Source organism: Leuciscus leuciscus (genome assembly GCF_965113295.1).
Source record: "Leuciscus leuciscus genome assembly, chromosome: 12".
NCBI classification, from domain to species: Eukaryota; Metazoa; Chordata; class Actinopteri; order Cypriniformes; family Leuciscidae; genus Leuciscus; species Leuciscus leuciscus.
The window spans coordinates 38,649,160-38,669,890 of record NC_138736.1 but is presented as its reverse complement, the minus strand read 5'-3'; the positions used below and the strand labels follow the sequence as shown (position 1 = coordinate 38,669,890).

Below are 20,731 nucleotides of genomic sequence, written 5' to 3'. Positions count from 1 at the left end.
TTGCTAGTGTTTTAAAAGATTTATTCAACTGGAACATGAGCTGCCACAAGCGCACAAGGAAAAACATCACGTGTCTTCAGGTACAAACTTTGGCTTTCACAGGAAAAATCTCTCAAATGTTTTGTAAAAAGGTACTTTAAACTTAATCCAAAAACTGCTCTTCAAACAAATCTGTTCTCACACCTTATTGCAGCAGTTTCAATGTGATAAAGTCAATTCACATCTCAAGTGTTATAACCATGGTCAATTATGAATCTAAAAGTGTTATCAATAAATTCTTGTCTATGACATAAAAAGATGATGTTGTTAGAAAGTGTCCATCAAAACAGATTTTACACCAGAAAAAAACACACACAAAAAACACCTGCAATCATTAATAATGGGACCAAGCACCGCAGCAGTGGACAAATAACAAATATATAAATCATTTACAATAATTGACCAGCAGGGCAAGATCTGGTACTCAGTTTGAAGAAAATAATCGGCAAAAAAAACATCCTCACTTCTTACTTTGTGTCCTTTGACATGTTACTTACAATTGGTTTGGTAATAAAACAAATCCAAGACTATTTGATGCAAATTTGTTTGAAAAAGTGATAAAATTAACAGAATAACAGACATGCAACGTACTGTACTGTACATGACCTTGGAAAGATGGGTATTGTTTTAAGGAATCTAAAGAGAGCAGAGTAATGACTTAAGGCCATGGATTTCCAAAGTTACAATGAAAATCATGCCGGACGGAAACTGAAATCTCGATGTCTCGACCCCATTGGTGCTTGGCCCCTAATGAACAGAGCAGATAAACTTTAAATCCCAGTGAAATAATTTTCCAGGCAATTAAAATGGCACAAAATTTTTTGGCTTTAACCATTTTACACATTCATGTATCATTATGGAAACTAAAATTGACAGCAAGTATTGAAATCAACATTAAAGCAGTTACAATCTTTACCTTTAAAAGGTTCACAAACGTCATGCATTTTTTAATAAAGTGCATAGGCTCACAGATTCAATCAATCACACACTAAAGCAACAGCACAAATAGTAAAAAACACTACACTTGAATTGCAGATACAAATGAGTGTCCATCTGAAATGCATTGGGAAAAATAAAGACACCACCATATTTTTGGCACTTTTGATTTTGTGTCTCTTTGAATTTATCAGTAGGAAAATGTCAAGTACGAAACATTAGTGAGAAGGCATTGCGATGACGTGCTGCTTTGGCTCGGCAGTGTTTGACTTGGTTGCATTGCACGTGATAAAACATGTCTGCTCACCTTCCACGTGCCTTCTGACTAATAATCACATTTGATTTGGGCTGAAGTCTGTTAAAAATGTCCCTTCGAAAAATATATGCATTGTTTTTTACATTCAACATCTCGGTTATTGCAGAAATGGCTGCGTCATACCGCGACGCCCTCTGACGCGCTCCCATAATGCAGCACGTAATAGTCGTGGACGTACATCAGAACGGCGGTCGGCTGGCCGATGATCAGCGACATCCACACGGCTGCGTTCCCATAGTTTCCTCTCAAGAATCGGCCAACGAAATAGGCGAGTGGGATCTGAAACAGGAAGTAGAATGTGAAATGAGAAACGGCTCCATTTTCTTTGATGTTCATAATAAAACGTTATTTTCTATAGTGCCTTGAAAGGAGCGTCGGTTACGGTTTGGGAAATATATATATGTTGTTAAAAGCTAAGATAAATAGTCCGGAGCCGGTTTGTGAAGTGCTTTGTATGCGAGCATAAGAACTTTAATATCAACTCTAAATTTAACTGGAAGAAAAAAGAAAAGAAAAGAAAAAGCAAAGAAAATGATTTGCCATCCATGATTTTATCTCAGAAATACAGTATTCAACATTTGAAGTGGATCAAAAAAGTTGTCCTAAGACAAGAACGGGTATTGTTCAAAATTCATGTATAACTTTGATGAAAGGTTTTGATCCACTTCAAATGTTGACTACTGTACATTTAGTGAGCAATGAGACAGCCTCACTTTGACTGTGTTTACAATGAATGTATATATTTGTGTCAAAAGCATAAAAATGATACTTAATAACTAGAGTTGGCCAAGTGGAAATAAGTATAAAGTAAAAGGGTCCTAAGATTGAGCCTTGGGGGATGCCAGTAGTTACTGGTCCAATATCAGACCTGTATTCCCCTAAAGCAACAAACTGTCTGCGTCTGGTCAAACAAGATCTAAATAGATCTAAAACAGTGCCAAAAATACCGAAAACAGTTTCAATGTGATTAAGTAAAAGATGAGTTTAACAAGCATAATGTGGTATTTAAGACTGACCTGTAACATCATACCCAGGAACGCCCAGAGCCGAAACATCTTTAGAGGAACGCTCACTAAATACTGGCAAAATTAAACAAAACATTGTCAGGACTATTAATACACAGGAAAAAACATGACTGTAAACTGTAGCAATACAAGTGTGCAGTGAAACCTCATGGAAAAATGCAGACAGGAAGAACACGGCGACCTGAGCCGGTAGCCTATTAATGCCTCTCATCAACATGGGCTTATAAAAGTGTCTGAAGGGAAACAGAGAATGAAAAACCAATGAACAGATACCACAAACTTTCCTCAGAACTGATTTTTGTCATGATATAAATGCAAAGGGAGAGCAAGAAAACCGCCTCTGGTGCACAAATAACAGACAGATCCAATCATATTAACTGATGATCCCGTCTCACCGTAGGCACCACTTGTGAACAGGAATGTTCCAATTCGACCAGAAGTAGGGAATCGTTTCAGAGTTCCTGCGAATATAAAGCTCAGTATTCACAAAATGTGAAAACTTTCTGTGAAATGACATCCGCAAGCTATTTTACTTCTGTAATGTGATGCATCCAAGCATTCAATGATAATACCAGTAACACCAAAAGTAATGCAAGCCCATTCATTATAAATATAACTATTACGATAACTACATTAGCATCTACACAAGCGGATGATATTGTTCTGTTTATTCTAATCACATGCTGAAGTTTTTTCATCAGCCGCTTTAAATGCTTGAGCTCTTTAAAGCAGAATGGAATCTGATTGGCTGTTAGTATTTTTATCCTTCATCAGCTAGAAAAAAATAGTTCTGAAAGTGATTCCAACAATATCATTGCTATCGTTACAGTTACTTGCAATTCTCATAGAAGGGTTATTTAACATTATAGGTATTGTTATCAACTTTGGTGTGAACAGGCCTTAACTTAAATGAGTTTTTGATGTAAATTTGATGTAAATGTAAAACATACTTAAGCATGATAAGAGTAAACCAGCTCTGGATGGAGGAAGCCACTCACCACCAGTCTCGGTAAAACTCGCGATCTCCGAACTGCATGAGCTCAGCTATGAAGTTCATAGAGGAGTGGAAATACCAATAGAAAAAGATGAGCCAGATAAAATGATTGGGCACCTGTAGAGGGACAGGGAGAAGGGGCGGGGCTTGTGCCATTAGACACTCTGAGGAGGAGGGGCCACAAACATGACATCAACAATAGCAACAGCAGCCGTTGTCGTGCAAAATTCAAGCCGCATGGAATTCTTGATTCTGATTGGTCAATTGTGGTGTTCTGCAGTCAAATATTTTTTGCCAAACTGTATATATATTAGGGGTGTGCAAAGCAGCCGGTATTTGTATCTGTATTTGTATTTGTTGAGAGAGGAAAAGTATTTGTATTTGTATTTGTATTCGAGTAAATTTCAAAATAGGTGTAAAAATCCATTTTTTTGCGTTACACTTCTAATTTACGTTATAGTGTAAGTATTCTTTAATTATATATCAATTATAATAATTATGGATATGCAATATTGGTTGATGTTTTTCCATAAATCCAGCAATGAACATGTAACAAGGAACGTCATTGAAAAGAAAATAACATAACAGCCATTACCTACGTTAATGTTACTCTGTCAACAGCATATTGTCTAAATTACCAAGCTAACAGAGCTACTAGTGTTGTCACGGTGCCAAAATTTCAGTATTCGGTACCAATACCTGTGAACATCCACGGTTCTCGGTAACAATTTCGGTAAAGCTTAATTTAGATTAAATTTACATATATTAAAGTTTATATCACGGTTACAAAGATGGAAACTGTAGTATTAAAAACACTACATTAATATTACATTTGTTAGATAACAATAGATAAAATGACCTAACAATAAACAATAGTTAGGCTATATACTGTCGCAATTATTCTCCTTGGGGTTCATTTAAAAATACATTTTTAAAATCAAAAGTTAACATTATTTATGTTAACATTATTTAATGCACAATGAATGAAGTGAACAAACATGACCAATCAAGTGTTTGTATTAAATAACATTCACAAACATTAATGTTGTAAAAATATATTGTTCACTCAATGTGTTGATGTTAGATGCGCATTAAGTAATGTTAATGAATGGTATCTTATTGTAGTGTTACCAAACAGGAGATAAAACATGTTTTATTTGACTTGACTGTACTTATATTTAATCCAAAACTGCATTCATATTTAATTTTAAAAGAGCTTTTTAAACCTGCTAAGAGTTATCCAGCCAAGAATAAGCCTAGAACTGCTTTTCTGACGGACTGATATTAATGACAAAATGACGGCTTTTTTATTTCATTTCTCATCTCCATAAATATATCTAAAGCTAATGCAAGGGCTAGAAATCAATTAATTCTTTGCTGATACTTCGTAATCATGAAGAGCGCAGTTCGCACGCTTTCTCCTTTCCACAAGCGCTTGCCCTCCCGTGGCGTCTGTCGTTGCTATGCAGCGCGCTTGCCGCGCGCCTACATTTGAAATCTGCACGCGCAAAAAACGCGCTATGTGAACTACCCCTTATGACAACGTGACATTAGCCTAATCCAAAATATTTCAGCCACCACATCAGCAGCACCGCCGGTCGCCATGTCTCATGAGGAAACGTAGCTTTTTGATATAAAGTTTTTCTTGTTCCCGAATACAAATATTTTTAAAAGTATTTGTTCGAAATAAGTATTCGTAAAAAACACATTATTTGTGCTTTCCGAATACCGTATTCGGGTTCGGCTCCACCCCTAATATATATATATATATAGCACCTGCAAAAGCACTAGCAACAGAAGTCATAGCAACAGCATCATCCATGACATCAACAGCATCTGTCTGTGTTTGCGTCTGTTTCTCACCACACTTACAGCAAGTTTCAGCAGACGTTCAACTATTCTAGTGAAATCCATGTCCTGTTAAAAGAGAAAGATACTCATATGATTAATAAGTAGATAAAAATGATAAATAGATAAAGACTACATGCTAAAGAGTGATAACTGATATTAATATGCATTTTATGTATCTGCTACAGTATACTGTTATAAATATCTCATTGATTTACATTACAAGCTACTGTATCATAATTTCATCTTACTTTTTGGCCATATAAATATCACAATCTGCTCAAAATTGCAAATTTATACTCAGTTTGGGCCTCTGAATAAAGTGTTCGTGAGTATGAGCTCCATATTCTCGCTATATGCAAGTATCTCTTAAACTTTTTTTCTTTTATATAAGGCCTAAAGGTTACATTTCAAAAAATGACATGTTTCTGACATTTCATATGTCAGGCTTTACAGGGTTAAAACATTAAATTCAGATTCTACCTGAAAGGGTTTCATTGAGTTCTGAATCGTCGGAACCATCCACTATCAGAAGACAAAACAAAGAGTCATTAAAATCATCAGGTCATTATACAAATCACCCTGATTTTCTGACGAATTCTTTGCATACCTGCTGTATTAATCCAACTATTAGCTGCATTAAAAACAGCTGCAAGAAAGAAAGAAACATGCATGAAATTCAAGAGGTTCTCCGGTTTGCTTCTGCTGTCATAAGCTTGATCTCACCATCTCAAGAAGACGGCGCAGTAAGAAACGTTTCCGTATCCGTGGAGACCGCGGGAAATTCAGCTCGTAACACAGAGTTGGGACGAAAATGAAATAATAAATGTCTGTAAATAAATAAATAATGTCCATTTTCATTACAAATGAACTGAAATTCCTGGAAATTTGTTTTTGCCATGAAATAAAGAAAAAAAGCGAACTGTGATCTCACAATTTTCTCGCAATTTCAAGTTAATGTGGAGCCCGGCACATGACATGCGAACTAAAATATCTATCTATCATGGCAACAAATTAGTTCTCTTGTTTTAGTAAATCGTGAGTGACCATGTTTTACTAATTCGTTCCCTTGTTTTACTAAATCGTGGCCATGTTTTACTAATTCCATGTTTTACTAATTCCGTCCCTCATTTTAAGTAAATTGTGTGTATGATATAATAATTTGTCTCGTTTTAATAAATCATGGCCACGTTGTACAGTACTTTTGATTGAACAAAAACAAGGGAATGGATTTTGCCACAATTAAGTAAAACAAGCTGACATATTAGTAAGTCGTGGGAACGAATTGTTAATTATATATATTTGTTCCTGCATGCCATGTGTGGGGCTCCGTAAGTTTATATCTCACATTTCAGACTTTTTTCTCAGAATTGTGAGATAAGTATAAACTCTCAATTGCCTTTTTTATTTTGTTATTCTGCAGCGGGAAACAAGCAATTCCTCCATAACTGAGAGTTATTAAAGCGTAACTCTCGGCAAAATGCAACCTAGGGTCTTTTTGTGAATCTACCCGAGGCAAACCTTCGTGTAAAAGCATAATTAGGATGGAAACGCCACTTTTAAGTTTGACCATATTTTCGTTTTCGGTCAAATTGCCTTGTGAATGGGAGTGCTTGAGGCACGACTATGATAGCATCAAAATCACTATTTTTAAAACACTAAGGCGGCTCGACACAACATGAAACTTTGCTGGAAGTGTCACCAGAGGCTCTACACATGAACTCCAGCATTGAGAACAGTGTTTGTGTACACAGAGTTTACTAAAAAGAAAGATTTTGAACAACTCACTGTATCTGTTGTTGTTTCCGGCCGCCGGCATGCGAATGTGAATGAACTGACTCTGAATTTTAGTATTGCTTCTTATATGAGGATCATTTTTCAAATACAAGGTCAATTTTGATTTTCACTAACGACAAAACAACTAATTATCCGTGAATTTATATGAAGCTTTCCATCTTTACTCTCCTCCCTGTTACGTTGCATTCGGAGATCGACTATTTTTGACTGACAAAATGCCGGCGGGCATTTCCCAGGTTGCATTTTGGCGAGAGTTACGCTTTAAACTCTCCATCAGGTTCAGGTTATGTAATGACTGAAGAGACTGACCTCTGTGCGTGAGGTTACCCGGATAGGTCACGTGTGTGTGTCCGGTTGTGCCGTTGGCTTTGTGCACAGACGGACCTACAGGAGAAAGTTGAACATTAACACACACAATACGTTCAGATATTCTCCGCCAAGAGACCAAAAACAACACAAACCCAATGACTGGACTCACTGATCATGCTGACACTGAAAGACCTTTTTGAATGTTGGCTTGACAGCATTTGAAGGTTAGTTTGAAGTTTTGGTGAAACTTCAATGCAAACCCAAACAATGCATTCGTATGAATACTGATAAATTCATTGCTAAAGCCAATGTTAACTCTAATGCATTCTATACTTGCATTGCATTAGGATTCGTGCATTGACACATTTCTATTGCGTATCTAGTGTTTGCATTTATGCATAGTGTGTTTCAGTAAAACCTGCCACTGATTTTTTAATTTTGCAAACTATAATGCAAATCAAAACAATGCATTCATACAGATAGTGATAAATTCCCTGCTAAAGCCAATGCTAACTCTAATGCATGCTATACTTGCATTGCATTAGGATTCATTCAGTGACACACTTCCGAACACAGCAGTTGCACATCATGCATAGAGTGTGTGTTTCAGAAAGCATGAGCTGATGGGGATGTGCTTGCTGTCAGGTGTGTGTGTTCTGATGAAGATGTGGTTTGTGTGTGTTCTGATGAAGATCTGGTTTGTGTGTGTTCTGATGAAGATGTGGTTTGTGTGTGTTCTGATGAAGATCTGGTTTGTGTGTGTTCTGATGAAGATGTGGTTTGTGTGTGTTCTGATGAAGATGTGGTTTGTGTGTGATCTGATGAAGATGTGGTTTGTGTGTGATCTGATGAAGATGTCGTTGTCTGACTCACAGGAGTGAGAGCGAGACAGGGTTCGGGCTTTGGCGTGTCTGATTTCTCGGCACCATTTGTTGACGTCTCTGTAGGAGTAAAGCTTCAGGAAGAGAACGGTGAAGACGCCCAACGCCACAACACCACCCACTGCAAAACACACACACAACATGCAAGAGTGGAGAATTAACACGCAAGAAGACATAATAAAGAGCACAGTAAATAGATGCTAAATGTAGTGATAGATTGTGGTTAGTAATGATTACTGTCAGACTGATATATTTCAACAATGCCGATTAATCAGTCCATTTGTTAAGAACAAAATCCATGACTCATTTTCTGTCATTAAATTGAATAATATACATCTTGATATTGCATAGATAATGAAGATCAGATTAAAGACGAAGGAAACAAATGACTAAAATCAAAAAGCATAGTTTTCCAGTTAAAAACAACCGTGTCGTAATACGACTGCCGGTTAAAGGTGTCAGTAGAGGGAGCGTGGACGGCGTGTGTGATACCTGGGGTCATAGAGGTCACGCGGAGAACGGTGACGGCTGGGAAAAATAAAAGTGCTGCAAGATTGATGGAATGAAGGAATGTTCCGGTTCCCTCTGAGATGGTGCCCTAAAAGTTCAATTAGATGACTTTATTAAAATGAATCAGCAAATGAACTTTGAGTTTCAATAAACAATCACATTTTTTTAGGTGAATCTCATGAAGAAATTTCCAGGTCATATATATATATATATATATATATATATATAAATCACACACATATATTATAATTATTGTACATTTTTAAATAAATAAATGTGAAAAATGATATGTGAATGTTGTGAAAAAATATTTATTTATTTTTATATTTCACAAGAAAATAATATTTTAGTCATATGTGTGTGTGTGTGAGTTCTGTGTATATATGTACTGTGTATGTGTATGTACTGTGTGTGTGTGTGTGTGTGTGTGTGTGTATGTACTGTGTATATGTATGTACTGTGTGTGTGTGTGTGTGTGTGTGTGTTTGTGTGTGTGTGTGTGTGTGTGTGTGTGTGTGTGTGTGTGTGTGTGTGTTCTGTGTATATAGTATGTACTGTGTATATGTATGTACTGTGTGTGTGTGTGTGTGCGTGTGAGTGAGTGTGGGTTACAACATGTGACCTGGACATGTTGTCGGGTTTGTGAGACTCGATTCAGGTTTGTGTAATTGGTTATAATTGTAAGCCTCTCAGTAATCACACAGTTCATTCCCAGCATGCAACTCACCACGGATAGCTTTCTCTCCGTGTACAAAGCTGCCATTATAAACACATTGGAAGCTGAAAAGGAAAACAGATTAGACACGGCATATTGAACTGAGCATGCATGAAGAATTGACGTGAATTTTTAATGATACAACATTATGCATGACAGAAAGCATAAATGTGGTGTGAAATGATGTCTTCAGCATGAGCTCTGCACGTCTCTGCTGATGGTCCCTAAGCAACACAACACAAACCACACACACACACACACTCATCATACCGATGATCAGGCACAGAGCCGGCCAGCTGTAGGGGTCCTTCAGGAAGAGAGAGACAAACTGGATGGGATCCACCAGAATGCCATATCTGGAGACAGGAGGGGAAATGGAGCCTCACTATTCAATGTGTTTGATGACATCATATCGGGTCACGTATGCTGCATTATGTATATGTCAAATTAATGTATATGTCAAATTCATGTAAGCATTAATCAACTAAATTCATACAGTGCTGTCATAAAAAGAAAACTTGATTGTATTGCTATTGGTGCTAATGCTGGTGTTTGGAATAAATGTTTCATATAATTAATGTAATAATAATTGTGTGTGTATATAGTGGTCGACTGATACATCGCCAAGGCCGATATTATATTCAGCATATTTTTAACAATTTCTTTATTTCTGAAAACTACTATAATGGGTTACATAATTAAAAAAGTTGCAAACTAAAGTATAAATCTGTTTATTTTACAGATAAAAAAAAAAAATCAAGTTCAGTTAATTTTTGTAATACTACTTTTCTAATTATTTATTTTTAATTCAGTAAATATTATGTAAAATAAATATAAACTTAATTTCAGCAATTGCTATGAATGTGTTTATACTATCGTTAAATTAAATATTGTGATATCATATATATATATCGTATTTATATCAGCTATAGGTCAAATAGAATATTGTAATGTTTAAAGCTCTAATAATATAATAAATTATAATAAGCTTAAATTTTTTTTTTTTTTTTTTTTTTTTTACTGTACTGTAATTTGCTACTGATGTTTGTTAGGGAAAGTGTCAAAATGACTTTTGCTGGTTAGTGATTTGAACAAATCTTTCTATAGTGAGACTGGGCTGAAAAATCCCAGAAGCCAAAGCTCATGTTTTCAACACCTGGTGGAAGCGACCAATAAACTGGAGAGTTTCCATTTCTCCAGGGGACGGCCCTGCGATTACGCTACTGTATTCTGCTTTGGATGAAAGTGTTTGCTTAATGACAAGAAACAAAAGACATGCATTTAGTTCCCGCCGGGCATAGTCATTATCTGTCTTATTCAGATGTTTCAGCTGGATCATTAGCCAGAAATTAGAGAGTCACTGAGCATGAGAAATCAAATTACCATAGCCGACTTATTATGAATTAGACAACAAATGATGTTAATGATATACTTACTTTATAAGGTTCTCCAGGACCAGCCGTGCATTGGACAAAACCTGGAAACAGAAACAAATAAAGCAATTTAATGCATTTAAACACGGTTCATTTGTATCAAACCCCTGCAGGCAAAACAAGAGTTACACTTCTTCTTTCAAAAGAACTGGATGAGATCTGAGGTTTAACACGGAAAATAAGATGATTCAGATGCTTTTCGCCACATCCCGGTCTATTTTATGTATTCGTTTTTATATAGAAAATGTAATTTGTTTGCAATGAAACCTTGTTTCTTATCTCACAATTCGAACTTTATAACTCACAATTGCAAGTCTATTATTCTGAGGGGAAAAAAAGTGATAATTGCGAGTTATAAACTCAGAATTGTCAGAACATTTTTTTATTGTGAGTAATAAACTCGGAATTGTGAGAAAAAAGTCATAATTGCGAGAAAAAAGTCATAATTGTGAGTTATAAACTCGGAATTGCGAGAAAAAAGTCATAATTGCAAGTAATAAACTTGGAATTGCGAGAAAAAAGTCATAATTGCTAGTAATAAACTCGGAATTGCGAGAAAAAAGTCATAATTGCTAGTAATAAACTCGGAATTGCGAGAAAAAAGTCATAAATGCAAGTAATAAACTTGGAATTGCGAGAAAAAAGTCATAATTGCAAGTAATAAACTCGGAATTGCGAGAAAAAAGTCATAATTGCAAGTAATAAACTTGGAATTGCGAGATAAAATTCATAATTGCAAGTAATAAACTTGGAATTGCGAGAAAAAAGTCATAATTGCAAGTAATAAACTCGGAATTGCGAGAAAAAAGTTATAAATGCAAGTAATAAACTTGGAATTGCGAGATAAAAGTCATAATTGCAAGTAATAAACTCGGAATTGCGAGAAAAAAGTTATAAATGCAAGTAATAAACTTGGAATTGCGAGATAAAAGTCATAATCGCAAGTAATAAACTTGGAATTGCGAGAAAAAAGTCATAATTGCGAGAAAAAAGTCATAATTGTGAGTTATAAACTCAGAATTGCGAGAAAAAGTCATAATTGCGAGTTATAAAATCAGAATTGCGAGAAAAAGTCATATTTGCGAGTTATAAACTCTGAATTGTTAGAAAAAAGTCATAATTGCGAGTTATAAACTCTTTAATAGCGAGAAAACATTTAGAATTGTGATTTACAAACTCGGAATCGAGAGAAAAATGTCAGAATTGTTTATATCTCACAAACATCTCTTTTTTTCTGTGGCAGAAACAAGCTTCCATAGTTTTCTAATCTGAAATGCATCGCTAAAACATTTCTGGTTGGATATTACAACAACAAAAAATGATTTTGTATGTGAATCTACTCCGGTCAAGATGTTTATCATGTGTTTGTACACAATAAAATGACTCTAAAATAGAAAGATCACATGATTCTCTCCAATGATTATGTAGTATCTTCCATAATACTGTTTTTGAAAACTGTCACATAGCAATAGCAAAGTCTGCAGCACACCAACATAAACAACCTCAGATAAACACATCTGACCTCTGACCCTTGACCACAGTCTCCATGCTGTCGGTTCCTGCACTGTTATCAGTCTCGTACAGGTCACGGACCCACACAGACTACGGAAAATAAACTTGTTTTGAATGTTAAACCAGCTTTTTTAAAACTAAATTCATTGTTTGGTCATTGCATTTCTTAAAAGCAAAACAATCCACCCGGAGGCTGTAATTTTTAATCAAACTTAAAGGCCTGAAGACTTTGAACCACTTGTAAGCGATGATTTACGACAGACTTTCTCATTCCAAAGGCCATTTAATTAGATTTGCGTTGGGAAATCTGCCAGACTCAACCCTGACCTCGTTCAAAGAGGATTGCTAATTGATTTGCACATAGATCTATGCTAAATGCTTAAAGGCTGTGGGACGTCAGTTTATTTAATGACACACACACACACACACACACACACACATACACACACCGCTGCTGTATGAGAACTGAACTGAGCTGGACGATGACATAATTTCTGGCTTTAGATGAAATGAACTAATTTAATAATTGATGTAACTAAATTAATAACTGAAATAAAAAACGCTTTCTCTCTGGAGAAACTCAGTGAGAGTTTGACACTGTTGCGCTCCATCAATTTTCTCCAGCAGAAATCTCTCAAAAGCAGCCGCCTTTATCCTTGACTTTCATAATTATCCATTCGTGGATTCAAAGCATTTTAGGATATTGCATGGGAATATGGTTAAAATAAAAAAATAATAACCGAGGTGAAATCTCAATCCCACAGAGAACATCAATGCAATCGCGTTTCAAAGCCAGGATTAATACTGCTTTCAGAACTGTGATTTGCTTTCCGTGGCTTTGAAGATGCTGCTCCATTTCCTCGCGGTTCAGGGTGAAATAGATGCTTATTTTTAGAGGACGCGTGACATTTCTGAGCGTTCATTAAAGTAATCCCCGGATGTGTTGGACTTTTCATTACTGCAGAGAAGAGAAACTTTAAGACTTTGACAGACTGGATTGGACTTGAAGGACAGCTTGTCTTTTGATTGACAGATCATCATAAGTGTGACTGAGGCGTTCGCTTATACATCCTCAGCATATTACATGTCACAGTCATTGACACTGTATTTATAGGCTGGCAGGCTCTGTTAGTGGGTCAAAGGTCACTCTAGGACACACAAAGGTCTGAGCAATACAGTTTCCAAACTCCAGTGAGATTTATTGTATGCAACTGCTATTATGGTATGTTATGATATTGCCAAGGTTCATGTTCAATGAACAGTGTTGTTATTATTAATTAAAACTAAAACTATTAACATTCGCTAATTAACATTAAAATATAATATTTTATGAAAAACCTTTATATAACATTATATTTTATTACAGCTTTGTTTTAATGGTCAAAGACGTTTTTAATAGTTTTGGTCATTTTAGTTGTACAGTTATTTAGTTTAAAAAAATACTAAAATTACTAAAACTATTAAAAACATTTTTGATCTTTGAAACAAAGCTGTAATAAAATATAATGTTACATTAAAAACTTAAGCTTAACAAACATTACAAATGTAAGCTTCAACTTTTGAAAAATTGTTGTTTTAATATAATATAATATATATAATAATAATACAGCTTTGTTTCAAAAATGTTTTTATTAGTTTTAGTAATTTTAGTCAATGTAAGTAAAACTAAAATGACTAAAACTAAATCAATTAAAAATAATTTTTGGTAATTAAAATAAAATATAAATATTAAATATTTAAAAACTTAAACCTAAAAAAAAATTTTTTTTACAAAAAATAAAATAAAAAGTGTCCCTGGCAAATAACTGAAATAAACAAGTTTAAGATGAAGTACTAAAATTACTACAACTAAAACTGAAATAAAAATAAATTAATATTATAATAATATATACAAATATTATACAATATACTGAAATAAAACATAATTAGTAGATGAAAAAAATGTACATTTAAATGATGCACGGGCAACTAATTGAAATAAGTATTTAAAAACTATAATATTTTATAATAAATAATAGTAAATAAATAATACTAACATAACATTTCCAATAAAACAAGCATGGACAAGTGTTGCTCAGCAAACGAGTCTGAAGTCTCTATGTGGACATGAGATGAATGCATTAAATCTCAAACAGCGACTGGATGATGATGCCATGCTGCTTCTCTGGAGAGTTAAACTAACAGAGAGAGTGAGCAGAGGAGTAAACTCCCTCTGGGTTTGATGTGGTAACGCAAGGGAATCGAGCCTGTCACAACATCTCCAGCTAAACTCCAGTCACTGAAGAAATAAGTAATACGCCTGGCATTGTGTTGCATGTCATATGATTATCTGAGACCGGAGCCGAGGATAAAGGTCAAAGTCTTACTCAAATCAATCCCACTGAGTTCACAAAAGACCGGAGTGAACTTGATGCGTGTGACCGTTATGAAGGGCGAATAGTCTTCACCATTCTGGCAAAGACATGGTGATTTACTAGATGTTTCCTTCTCGAGTTGAGTCGTTGTATCTAGATCATCTGAGGGCAAACAGGTGGACAGACTCCAGCAGAAGAAGAGCGGACGGAAATAACCGATGTGATCAGACCAAAGACATCACCGGCCAACAGGGTGTCATTATTTATGTTCAGGTAACAGCGAGGGCCTAAACATAGACACACTGATCTTACACAGTCTGATGCCTGGTTCAGATTACACGGTTTTAGACAGATTTTGGCACGATCCGTTTGACGTATGTGTCGTGGGGATGAGTGAGCACGTGTGTGTGAGTGCGTGTATGTCAGTGAATTGTATGTGTGTGTGAGACAGCACGCGATTACTGGTCGGACTATCCGACTATCGTAACAAGTAACAGACAAAAAAATCGTGTAATCTGAACCAGGCATAAAGTCAAAACCTTTATTTTACATGTTTCATTCTCTGAAACCATATGTTTTTCAGTGAATAAAGACTTAAATTTCCACCTGTTCCTCAGATAAACATCATATGCCTTTAGAGGACTGAAGTTGTATGAATTCATGGTGCTTTTTGGAGACAAAAAACATGGATATTTTATGGACATGTGCATTTAATGTAGTTTCGATTCGATTTTTGGCTTTCAGTGATTATGAGAACAGAAAAATTAAGAAGATGGAGATCTATGGCGTTATTTTTTAGTCAAAAGTTATGAGCGTGTAAGACATGCTCACGAGCACATTATGTTATTTCACACGCGCAAAAATGAACCTTCAGCTGGCATGATAAAAGTACTCGCGCACAAATTCAACAACCGAGAGGTGTACAGGTAGCTGCAAGCGAGCGCCTGGCATACTCTCATAGGTTAACTCTGCGTGTACAGTGGAATCCTGCTCGCGCGCAGCGGGCTTCTGCTCGCGGAGTGCTGTTTTGCTCGCGGAGTGGATTTCTGCTCCCTCGAGTCTACATGACTTTTGACAATTTGGGGGCGGAAACCAAGGAGGGCACTGACCCTCTTATGATTGGTCACTTTCATCGTAATCACACCCACAGGGACATCCTTGTACCTTGATTGACAGCTCTCATTACAGGAAGCACGGAGTCAAAGTATCTGACGGAGTTCAGTCATTCAGTTAACGGAATGGCGGCGACACCTGAAGATGTAGGCGTAAGTTATATTGATATATGATGGGGGGGCTGTGTGTTTGACAATGTAGCAATTTAATCTGAAATTTGTTTGGAACATGTAAGTAGCTAACATAAGCTAATCAACCTGTGGTGAGGAGCAGAGAGTTCGTTTGTTTTGTTTACGGAACCATCAACAGGGCGTCTCGTGTGCTGCGCTAATCACTCCGCCCAAGTAGCTGTGCTCCTACGCCTAGTGAGAATATAGTTCCCAGTATTTATACGATTAAAAATGGTCTCTGTCTCATATAGCCTTGTTATTTGTACACGCTGTGACTATACAGATCACAACACATAAATAGGAAAATGTTTGCATTATTTTGTCACTTATTGGGATTAGTACGCTACCTTATCCATTTACATCCAGTCTTTGTGCTAAGCTAGGCTAGCGGTGGGTGCGTCAAATAACACTTACAGAACGCACAGAAATGAAAAAGGTATGTATGGACTTATCTATCTGGGGGATACTGTGAATAAGCTAAAGTCCCAAAAAGTCGGAGTGTTCCTTTAAGGTTGATTAGCTTATGTTAGCTACTTACATGTTCCAAACAAATTTCAGATTAAATTGCTGCATTGTCAAACACACAGCCCCCATCATATATCAATATAACTTACGCCTACATCTTCAGGTGTCGCCGCCATTCCGTTAACTGAACTCCGTCAGATACTTTGACTTCCGTGCTTCCTGTAATGAGAGCTGTCAATCAAGGTACAAGGATTTCCCTGTGGGTGTGATTACGATGAAAGTGACCAATCATAAGAGGGTCAGTGCCCTCCTTGGTTTCCGCCCCCAAATTGTCAAAAGTCATGTAGACTCGAGGGAGCAGAAATCCACTGCGTGAGCAGAAATCCACTGCGCGAGCAAAACAGCACTCCGCGAGCAGAAGCCCGCTGCGCGCGAGCAGGATTCCACTGTACACGCAGAGTTAACCTATGAGAGTATGCCAGGCGCTCGCTCGCAGCTACCTGTACACCTCTCGGTTGTTGAATTTGTGCGCGAGTACTTTTATCATGCCAGCTGAAGGTTCATTTTTGCGCGTGTGAAATAACATAATGTGCTCGTGAGCATGTCTTACACGCTCATAACTTTTGACTAAAAAATAACGCCATAGAGATCCTTTCCTTTACAGCAGTGCGCCCACACTTGACGTGTATTCACGTAAACTGTAAGTTATGTGTAAAGTGATGAAAAGCAGCTGGGAGAGAATAGGATGCGTGTCAGTATATTCGGTCTGTGCATTAGCTCTTAAAGTGACAGTAAGCAGATAATCATGTTAAAGAATTAGTTCACTTCAGAATTAAAATGTCCTGATAATTTACTCTCTGCCACGTCATCCAAGATGTTCGTGTCTTTCTTTCTTCTCTCATCTCATCCTTTTGATTTTGATTTATTTATTTGTAAAGGGTGTTTGACTCAGTCTTTGCACCTTCAATTTTTTAAAAAAAAATTTTTTTACACTTAGTCAAAATCACTCAATGCTCATAACTGAATAACATTCGTAGCTTTAATAAGAATCAATATATTTAAAGTGATTATGATTTTTGTCATAATTTGGACGTTAGTTGGCGTGTGAGTGCCAGTGTCTGTGTAAACTCACCAGCATGACCACACACCAGTTGAGGATCCCTCTGTAGTTGCTGTATCCGCTATCAGAGCTGAGCAGTGACTCCTGCAGCTTGTGGCAGCTGAAGAGACACACCAAATGAGTCAAACAGTAGCAGATGACATTCAAATGTGCATATGCATCTCTGGTCTGACATAACAAACTACAGCCTGAAAGAGTATTCGGATACTTATGCCACACTTGAAAATGTCTGAATGCCACTGAAACGGATAACATATCGATCAAGTGTCAATCTATATTATGCCCTTTTACAAAGTCCTGATTTTGTCTTTGGGCTCTCCAAGAACAGGTTCTCATGCTTGAATGCTTGAATCTGATTGGTTGACGAACGTTAAGGTGTTTTCAGGGAAATGCATGGCTAAAGTTGTTCCAGACTGGTCTTGATCGAATTACATGTCCGAATCACTTCACCACATGATTTCAGTTATTTCAATGGTCCTGCAACAGCAAAAGAACCAAAACCCACAAAGACACCGACCAAGCAAATAAATATAGTGAACAGTAGGATAAAAATGAACAATTATTTCCATGTTTTTTTGTTTTTTTGCCACAAAATTACGTTTTATTATTTTGAAAACTAATAAACTTTCTCCTACTCAAATACACACACACACACACAGTACGGACACACACTCGCACAGAAAGGTGTTGTCAGCGCTGCTCTGGCCATTTTATCTGTAAAACTAAACTAGCAACTTAAAAGGTACATGACATTTCTCACTAGCGCGGAAATAACGCTGCTGTTCTTGAAGCAGATAAACTTACAGTTTTGCTATTAGTGGAGATGCTGCTGCCGAACAGTGTTGAGAAACAGAGATTCAGGTTTTTCACACATGCTTAATCTCTCTCTCTCTCTCTAGAATAACTGCATTAATAAAGGCATTAATCTGCTATCAATGTCTCAAGGGGGATGGGATGCGTAAGAAATTAGTCCTACACACGTTTTAAGGACAAAAACCTGAAAAATTTTGACAAACATCTTCTGAACGATGTTGAGGCGTGGTAACCACAGTGTAAGCAGAATAATTGACTCCGGTCTGTTGAATTCTTAGAAAATATGCTTCACGTCGTGGCCGCATTACCACCTCAAATGTGCATTATTTTCTAATAATTCAACGGCCTGTTCCTGACTCTATGAAGCCCCTCCTTCTGAAAAGCACACTGTGCTCTGATTGGTCGGCTGGATCAGTGTGTTGTGATTGGTCAAGCGCTTCGAACGTTTTGGGGAAATGTCCCGCCCCTTTCCATTACCGCCAGTTTCAACACACTATTAGCTAACTGAACCAGGCCCCGCCCCTTTATTCTGCGTGTTATTTAAATGAGGAATATTGTGACGTGTTCGTTCCCGGAAGAAACTCAAGACTACAATGTGTTCCAGGGAGTTCAGAAACACTGACTCTGATATAGAGAAGAACTCCGGCTGGAGGGACTTTGCAGAGTTTTTTTATGCTCAAACAGCAACATCTCCTTTTGCCAAATCGTCCTGGTGTTTCAACCAGAATCTTTAAATTATAGTATACTCAGAATACATACAGTATACTGCAAAAGTACTACGGTAGTTCTGAAAAAAAGCTATGTAATTAAATATAGAACTCTATATAGAAGTTTAACCCTAACCAGCCCAGATACAAGAGGATATAAGATACAGAGCTCTTCAGGTAAAGGTGTGAAGGTCGAGCCATTATTTGAGCTGTTGTCACAATTATTATTGATAAAACCGTCACTGATAAGATCAACATGACCTTAATAACTTTAGTAACCAACCCTTTCTGACTCTCACACATTAAGAGCTCTCTTCCTGTAGGAGTGAGATTGCTCAAACTCGAGGGCGTTTCATCACTGATTTCTACATCGCCTCAGTCTGTCGTAAAAACTCAGTCAATGGACACTTCAGTTACAACAGAACAATTTCTGGATGTCATTGCATTTTAGAATGATAAATGCACTCAAATGCTGCTGGATCTTTTCTCAGAACTGCTTTTCTTTAAAGGGCTGCTATTATGCTTTTCTCCTTTTTCATCTTTCTTTAGTGTGCACTGTAAAAAATTATCACAACTTTTTATCTTTTGTCAAATCAACATAGATAATTAATGTGGTTCAGATAACATACTATTTTGAGTGTGTGTTAAAAAAATGTAACCAATCTCCTTCATTGTATTAACTCAAACTTTTAATTTCAACTAACTCAAATTTTTAAGGGAAACCAGGTAACTTACTTTTTTACGTTTAAACCAACAATATGTTTTACAGTGTAATGTAATTTATGTTGAAATGGCTTCCAAGTTGATTTTGCTTAAAAATGTAAGGCATCAACTTTAATACTGTAGCCTATCATTTAATCATTCGAAAATGTAATGACATCCAGAAATGTGTCCAAATACGTTTTGGGTCCTCTGTAGACCTTTATATCAAACGAAGACGAAAATTGTATATGCTATGTGTATGTACATACTGTATGAATAGGCCTATAATAAATGTCTGTTTATGTGAATGTTACTGTACAAGCATCTCTCTCGCTATCCAGATAGACAGACGCTGTACATATCAAGTCAAAACAATATTACTTCAATAGCATCTTTTACCTGAACGTGTCATCTCCAGCATCGCTGTGATTCTTCTGTTTACTCGCGGATGTTTCATGTCTCGGCTCTTTCTCCTTCACCTGCCCGCTGAGAGTCTCTGTTGCGCCGCTGCGCTTCGCGTGAGCCGCCGCGTCTCCGGAGATCGTGGTTCTCCGCCTGTGCTTTGCCGAACCCCTCTCGCTTCTGTCGCCCATGTTCGCGATTATAGTGAAACAAACAGACACATTGTTCCTCTCATGTTCTTCACGTTTGATATCACGCTGAATCGAAAAGGACGCGGCGCATCAAGCCATCCGCGCTGCGCAAACGTTGCGCAATGTGCGCGGTGACACCCTGATGCACCATGGCATACTTCACTCAGCCATAAAGCCACTGATTACACTGTTTTTACAGCCATCTACAGGATTTGACAAATATCATAAAACACATTTGCTCTCATGCGGTGAGAGACTTTGTATTGATCCAGTGGTGACAAATGAACCTATCATGATAAAACATAAAACATATGGATGTAGAAATAGAACCCACGAGGATATAGTACATTCTTTGCATTTATTGTTTATTTACCTCTAT

The 20,731-nt window shown here is 36.8% G+C and overlaps 1 protein-coding gene across 1 annotated transcript; it reads right to left on the bottom strand.

Annotated features, from left to right (window-relative positions):
* Positions 1–7: 7 nt before the first annotated feature.
* dgat1a (diacylglycerol O-acyltransferase 1a) lies at positions 8–20,498 on the bottom strand. The gene is made up of 17 exons (XM_082185795.1): positions 20,159–20,498; positions 17,550–17,637; positions 10,807–10,847; positions 9,641–9,726; positions 9,383–9,435; positions 8,638–8,743; positions 8,138–8,266; positions 7,265–7,339; positions 5,885–5,988; positions 5,769–5,807; positions 5,642–5,683; positions 5,183–5,227; positions 3,315–3,427; positions 2,712–2,777; positions 2,462–2,549; positions 2,308–2,370; positions 8–1,570 (listed from the first exon to the last, which is right to left on the bottom strand). Exons 1-17 carry the CDS (start codon positions 20,350–20,352, stop codon positions 1,409–1,411), a joined length of 1,494 nt encoding a protein of 497 aa, XP_082041921.1. The 5' UTR covers positions 20,353–20,498; the 3' UTR covers positions 8–1,408.
* Between the last annotated feature and the right edge of the window lie 233 nt (positions 20,499–20,731).

Excerpts from the sequence above, each read along its gene's own strand:
- dgat1a (XM_082185795.1), bottom strand. The coding sequence starts at position 20,352 with ATGGGCGACAGAAGCGAGAGGGGTTCGGCAAAGCACAGGCGGAGAACC. Across the intron at positions 5,989-7,264 it reads GGGTAACCTCACGCACAGAG|ACATTTATTATTTCATTTTC; the intron begins GTCAGTCTCTTC and ends ATTTATTTACAG. Across the intron at positions 5,684-5,768 it reads TAGTTGGATTAATACAGCAG|TGGATGGTTCCGACGATTCA; the intron begins GTATGCAAAGAA and ends GTCTTCTGATAG.